This window comes from Lipotes vexillifer, unplaced genomic scaffold, assembly GCF_000442215.2.
Source record: "Lipotes vexillifer unplaced genomic scaffold, Lipotes_vexillifer_v1.1 scaffold639, whole genome shotgun sequence".
Classification (NCBI taxonomy): Eukaryota; Metazoa; Chordata; class Mammalia; order Artiodactyla; family Lipotidae; genus Lipotes; species Lipotes vexillifer.
The window spans coordinates 2,815,104-2,821,968 of record NW_006786377.1 but is presented as its reverse complement, the minus strand read 5'-3'; the positions used below and the strand labels follow the sequence as shown (position 1 = coordinate 2,821,968).

Here is a 6,865-nt window from a genome sequence, read left to right as displayed (position 1 = left end):
CAGGGCTGGAAGGGAGCCCCATGCTCACGCCCCACCCTCCTCTGATTTTTAACCCTAGCCAAATTTCGAGTCTGTGTTTGCAAGTGCCAGAAAGTGCCCGTCCCTGACGTCCAGGCAACTCGAACAGCAGCCCCGCGCCCCACAGGCCCCCACCTTGCCAACGTCACGGCCACTGAGCGCAGTGCCCCCTAGGGGCTCCTCTCCGCTAAGGAAGAATAGCCAGGACCTTCCTGCCGCTGGCCCGTTACCGGCCGGGTCCGGTTCTCCCGCCTGGCGCCCGCCCCTCCACCCCCAGGAGGGACGTGAGCCGCTGCGTCTCTGTGCTCAGCCGCAGCATCTCCGCGTCGCGGGAGAACCCGCGGCCTCCCGCTTCCGCCGCCTCGCCGCGTCGCCGCTGCGCCGCCCGCGCCTCGCCATGAGCGCGCGCCTGCCGCTCGTCCTGCGCCAGCTCGGCCGCCTGCAGCCCCCCGGGCCGCCGCGCCGCCTCCGAGAGCTTTGTCTCGCCAGCAGCGGCGGGGGCGGCGGATGTGGCGGCGGGGAGGGCCTGCTCGGGCAGCGGTGGCTGCGGGACACGCAGGCCGGGAGCAGCCGGGGCCCGGGCAGCCGGGCGGCCCCAGCGCGGGACTCGATCGTCCGGTGAGTGTCCGGCTCTCGCCGCCGCCCAAGTCCCCGGCGGCCGGGGGAGACCCAGGAGGTGGGGCGGCCGGAGCTCTCGAGTCTCGGCCGGGCCCCGGGGGCCTCCGTGGGGGCTTCGCTGAGCACGGGGTCGCGAGTGTTTGGTGCCAACTTTTAGGGGTGACGGCAGCTGGTGGGGGGCAGCGCGGGCACCGGGAGGGCGGGCTGGCCGCGCCGGAGGACGGAGACTCTTGGGGCCGGCCCAGGTCGGAGGGGCGGGGGGTGGGAGGGCGTGGGCATCCGCGGCGGGTGCTGCGCAGCTCAGAGCGCGCGCCTCGCTCCACGTGCACCTCCCGCCGCCTGCTCTGATGCCGGGCGCGGCGTGGGCAGGAAAGGGGCGGCGCGGCGAGGGGAGGGGCGCCCGTTCCCGCCCCGCCAGCCCGGCCGCCCGCCTGCTGGTCGGATCCGGGGTGGGGGCCGGGGCGCTGCGGGCCTGCGGGGCTGCGGCGGGGGCGCCCCGGGCCCAGCGATCGGCGCTAGTCTGCGCAGGGGCTCCGCCTTCGGGACGCTGGCTGCGGGCGGCGTACAGTGACTGCGGTGAGGTCTGCGCTCCCCAAACGCCGCAGCCTCCTGCGCGTGGGAGGGCTGCGGCCCGGCCCACCCAGTGACGCGCGGAGGGCGGCCGGAGAAGTCGGGGCTGTCTCGTTCCCAGCGTTGCTGCACCGTGGGCATGGAATCCCCAGCTCAGCCTTATTTCCAGAGTTCTCTCCCGAGCGAGAGGCGAACTCTGCCTGGGAGCCCCAGGGCGGCCTTCCGCTGTCCCCACCGGAGACGTTCGCGGGTCCCCCTCCACCGCCGTACCCACCCGCCTGGATCCTCACACACACCCTAGCCGCGTCTCCTAGCCCTTCGGTGGGAGCGAGGGGAAGTACAGCCTTGTCTGAGTGAAGCGCTCCGGACATGCCTTGGGGTCGCGGGAAAGCCCTTTCTTCCCTTCCCTACTCGTTCCAGCGTGCCATGTTACGGAGCGAGCTCTTCACGTCCATCCGCTGACATCCTCTTCTGTTTTCCTTCTAGCCTTCATTCTGAAAATGAATTTACCTTTTTACTCCCTCTGTTTCCAGGGCGCTTCATGATGTGGCCCATGACTCCAAGGACTCTAGTTTACCTTGTGTTCTCTCCGGACGTCGCGGTTAGGTCTCTTCCAGTCATTAGATTTTAAGCAGTGTACAGCTGAGCTCATCTTAAGGGGTTGTTACCAAACCGAACTGGGGTATCCTCGCCAGATGTGCAGCACACCCAGTCTACTGACACCGGGTTGTGACGTAGGCAGGTACAGTGTTTGTTGCAGGGTACCAAGCAGGGGAGTAAGGGACGCCTCAGATCCACTCCACTCCAACTTGGTCTTTGAGATAGAGGTTTTGGGGTTCTTTTGTTTGTTTGCCGAGCCACGGGGCATGTGGGATATTCCCCGACCAGGGATCGAACTGGCGCCCTCTGCGTTGGGAGCGGGGAGTCAACCCCTGGACCACCAGGGAAGTCCAACATTTCTTCATTGTGTTTTCAGCAGTCGGGATGTCTCTGCTTTATGCTTCTCTAGCCGGGTGGTCCTTGGCCAGAGGTCTGTTAGCTCATTTTGCCCTGGAGAAACAGCTTGAGTTTGTAGTTAGTGAAGATTATCAATGATAGCAATTTTAGTATATTAACGATGTTACCAGCAGCAGCAATTTTGAGTCATCTGACTCTGGTTGATTATTGCTCATTTAGCACAGGATTAAGGGGACAAGAAAAGGAATAAAGTTTTGGATAGAGAGATTAATCATAAACTGGATAAGAGGTTTTAGGGGGATTTGGTTTCAGGGTAAGGGTCCAAAGACAGCATAGGATGCAGAAGTCGCCTTCCAGCTAGAAGTTGAGGAGGCAACTTTTCTCACCCAGGGCAGAAAAATCTCTGATGAGAAACATCTGTGCTGCTTTCTAGACTTCTTGAGCCTGGTAACTCCTTGCTTGCTTTGCTTGGCACTGTAAGAATAATGGGAGAATAAGGGGTAACCCCAAAGGATGAAACAGTACACATGTGACAGGTTGTGGGGGAATCAGCCAACTTTATGAGCAGAGTTGGTGACAGGCCTCAGCTGCTACAGTCGTGTGCCCTTCATTTTATTGAGGGGTAGGTGCTGCAAGTGTTTCTGGGAAAATTGCTTTTAGGAGTGTTTTTAGCATTCAAGTGTAGCTTTGAGGCACAGAAGAGCACTGTACAATTATAAGAACAAAGGTAGAGTCCTTGTAGTACACCTGCTCTACAGATGAGGAAACGGGTTCCTTAGTGGCTCAGTGAATTGCCCACGCTAGCCAAGCAGAGGCCTGAGCACTGGTCCTTGGCTGTTTCCACTGGGTGCTTCAGGCTCCTGTTTCAACCCAGGCTCCTTGTTGAAAACACACATTCCCAGGCCCCACCCAGACCTAGGGACTTTCTGGGCTGAGTCACAAAGACTTTCTCTTTACCAAGCTTTCCAGATGACCCATATACACATTGCCAAGAACCACTTGGGACCCGCACTCCAGTGCCTTCCCACACTAGCCAGAAATGAGGACCCAGTATGGCCCAAATTCGCAGCCAGGAAAGGCAGGCATACGGCATGTCCTCAGCAGCATGTTGTTGGACAGAAGACTCTTGCTCATTTATAAGGTGATTTGTGGACTTTCACATATAGTCTGGTTTATCAACACAACAATACAGTTGTTTCACTGGGAATCAAGTTGCTTTATCCCAAGTGTTTAAAAACAAACCAAAACCTTCCTGGGTTGTAGACAGCTGCATGCCCATTTACTCTCTGTCTTCTAGCCCAGCTGACTGTGGGAAGGCTCATCCTGGATGAGTTTTGAAGCCTTTATTTAGTTTTCTGAGCACCCTTCTCTCGTCATCCACCTACAAGAGCAGTGCCTGCCAGTTACATTCATCAAATTCTTCTTTAAAACTGGGAGGAGTTTTGCCCCTGGCCATTTTGCCTTGTCCCTTTGCTCATGGCCATTTATTGCTGATGGGATCTGGCTGGAAGTTCCCCTTGCATTTTTTGAACGCTGTTGTGCATGCAAGACCCTGATGGAGACAAGAGATGATACTTAAAGGTGGTCTTAAGCACTGAAGCTTGGGTACTGCCTTGGCTAAGCCTTTTGTCTATTAATTGTGAGAGGAAAAAGAGCCAACTTTCTTTTTTTAATTTTTTATTTAATATTTTTTAATTAAAAAATTTTATTGAAGTATAGTTGATTTACAATGTTGTGTTCCAGGTATACAGCAAAGTGATTCAGTTATACATAAATGTCTATATGTATATAGATAGATATGTAGATATATCTTTTTCAGATTCTTTTCCATTATAGGCTGTTGCAAGATACTGAATATAGTTCCCTGTGCTATATAGTAGGTCCTTGTTGTTTGTCTATTTTATATATAGTAATGTGTATCTGTTAATCCCAAACTCCTAATTTATCCCTCCCCCCCTTCCCCTTTGGTAACCATAAGATTGTTTTCTATGTCTGTGGGTCTGTTTCTGTTTTGTAAATAAGTTCATTTGTAAGAGCCAACATTTTTTTAAAATACATTTATTTATTTATTTATTTATTTTTTGGCTGCGTTGGGTCTTAGTTGCACACAGGCTTTCTCTAGTTGCAGTGAGCAGGGGCTTCTCTTAGTTGCGGTGGGCGGGCTTCTCATCGTGGTGGCTTCTCTTGTTGCAGAGCACGGGCTCTAGGTGCACGGGCTCAGTAGTTGTGGCACATGGGCTCAGAAGCTGTGGCTCGCGGGCTCTAGAGTGCAGGCTCAGTAGTTGTGGCGCACAGGCTTAGTTGCTCCGCGGCATGTGGGATCTTCCCGGACCAGGGCTCGAACCCGTGACCCGTGCATTGGCAGGCGGACTCTCAACCACTGCGCCTGGGGGGAAGCCCTCCACCAGGTATTTCATGATTGTTCTCCCCCCCACCACCCTTTCCACACTTAGAGGAGCCTGTCCTTGTGCTAATTAGTTTCATTTAGAGTAGAAAACCTTCTAAGAAAATGTGTTGTATCCATCCTTCCTAGTCATTAACCTAGACCTGACTGTGTTGTTTTTCTTTCTTAATGCAGAGAAGTCATTCAGAATTCGAAAGAAGTTCTGAGTTTATTGCAAGGAAAGAACCCTGCCTTTAAGCCGGTTCTTGCTATTATTCAGGTAAGCTAATAATGTGGCTCTGTCTTGCTATTTTAAGATGTCTTTTATTTTAGAAGACAGTTGTACACAGGCGACCAGCTGCATTTCTTGTCACAGAAGTCCCACTCGGGCTTAGGGGAGGGAGGAGAAAGCTCCTGTGGAAATGTTGTCATTTCCCCCTTTATCTGGTCATTTTGCTGCTTCAGGACTACAGGTTGGGTACCAATCTGTTTGAGTCTGTCTCCTTTTGGTGCGGATAGCTTCCGGGGGTCAGGAGGTAGGTGCTCATGTAAGTTGCATTACACAGGATATAATGTGGTCCATTATAAATGCTGATCAGATGTGATTTGAGTGGGATGGGAAAAAACATTCCACTTTGTTTCTGTGGGAGACAGATGCTTGCTGAGACATGGTATTTGGTGATCTTACTACTCAGTCTTTTCAAGCCTGCCGTGAGTCTGAAGGGCCAAAAGCCATGGCATGGCAGGACTTGGGAGTTCCATGTCTATGTTCTAGCCACGGCCCCTTCATTGCCAGCTGCAGTTGGCACTGTTTGCCACCCTTATTGGCACATCCAGGTGACGCAGGTGCAGGGGAATGGTGCGCTGAGCCAAGCCTGTAAGGTCACACAGCCCAACAGTTGAGCTGCCTCTGTTGTCTTTCGTGCATGCTTAATGTATCAGAGTAGCAGCCTCTAGTTTCCTCAGCGCTGTAATTTCAAGACTGGAGAGCTACGCTCAAGTCACTTTGCGGCCTGCATTCTTTGGGGTCTGTTTCCTCACCCCCTACAAAGATAAGCAAGTGAGAAGAGTGGAAAGAAAAGCGAAACAAGAGCCTGGCCTCCTGGAATTCTGCTCATTGGTAGCTTTTCACCCAAGGGCAAGTCCTAAACACCCGTCTTAGGTGTCCTCACTTAGAAAGGAATGCTGCCTATGTGGCTGTATACGCCCTATGAGGAGTATTATTTTCAAAAGTGATATATGTTAAAGCCTGAGAAGCTGACATGTTGATAAATACCAGCCCTTAGTCCCCTTTTATGAGCAATAAGATTCTTTTTCTGCATTTCCCTATCATCTTTGTAGTCAGATAATGTATAATCACAAAATTAGTCTTTGTATTGTTCTGTACCTTTTCAAGGTATTTTTATGTTGTTATATTCTCCTTCTTGCTCTCCTTTCCCAAGGCAGGTGATGATAACTTGATGCAGGAAGTAAACCAGAATTTGGCTGAGGAGGTAAGGATTGTTGATTTTTTGAATGATTTTAAAAATTCATTTTAATTTTAGGGTGATAGATGCGTTTTCTCTCAGTGACAAAATCGCCCTATGCTCTCTTTGCAGGCTGGTCTGAACATCACTCACATCTGTCTTCCTGCAGATAGCAGTGAAGATGAGGTAATACAGCAGCACACTTAACCCTTATTTTGTGTTCCTCTTCAGTCCTAACAGACCTCTTAACATCTCTTAGTTGTAGTCAGAACTGAGCAAGCCTTTTCTTAGGGCTGAACTTTTAGAGGGAATAGTTCACCACTTTTCCCACTAGTGTAGATGCTCCTCGAGCTATCTGTCCCTTACCATGTTTCTTTTTTTTTAATTGGAGTATAGTTGATTTATAATGTTGTATTAGTTTCTGGTGTACAACAAAGTGACTCAGTTATACATATATATTTATATATTCTTTTCCATTATGGTTTATTACCATATCGAATATAGTCCCCTGTGCTATACAGTATGACCTTGTTGTTATCTCCTTACCATGTGTTTCTGTTGACGATGTGACCTATGATGTGGTGACTTTGGTTGTGTTTCTTCAGCTATAGCAATAGCATCGTCTAGTGGAAATTATCAGTGTCTGGAGGACGAGTTCTGGTTTGCAGTGTCCTGACAGGTTGTTTGACCTTGCTTGGACCATTCTTTGGTTTCTCTGGGTCTCAATTGCCCTGTCGAAGATATTTTTCAGGCTAACCTTTTGTGAATCCTTCAGTGGTTTTTGGGGGCAGCTGATGAAAAACCACCATAGGGGGGCTTCCCTGGTGGCACAGTGGTTGAGAGTCCGCCTGCC

General features: G+C 51.5%; 1 protein-coding gene across 1 annotated transcript in view; it reads left to right on the top strand.

Annotated features, from left to right (window-relative positions):
• Nucleotides 1-415: 415 nt before the first annotated feature.
• Nucleotides 416-6,865, top strand: part of MTHFD1L (methylenetetrahydrofolate dehydrogenase (NADP+ dependent) 1 like) — a 194,981-nt gene continuing 188,531 nt past the window's right edge. Inside the window, exons 1-4 of the mRNA XM_007458769.1 lie at nt 416-636; nt 4,742-4,826; nt 5,989-6,039; nt 6,145-6,198. Of these exons, the coding sequence (XP_007458831.1) occupies nt 416-636; nt 4,742-4,826; nt 5,989-6,039; nt 6,145-6,198 (411 nt within the window). The remainder of the gene's footprint in view (nt 637-4,741; nt 4,827-5,988; nt 6,040-6,144; nt 6,199-6,865) is intronic.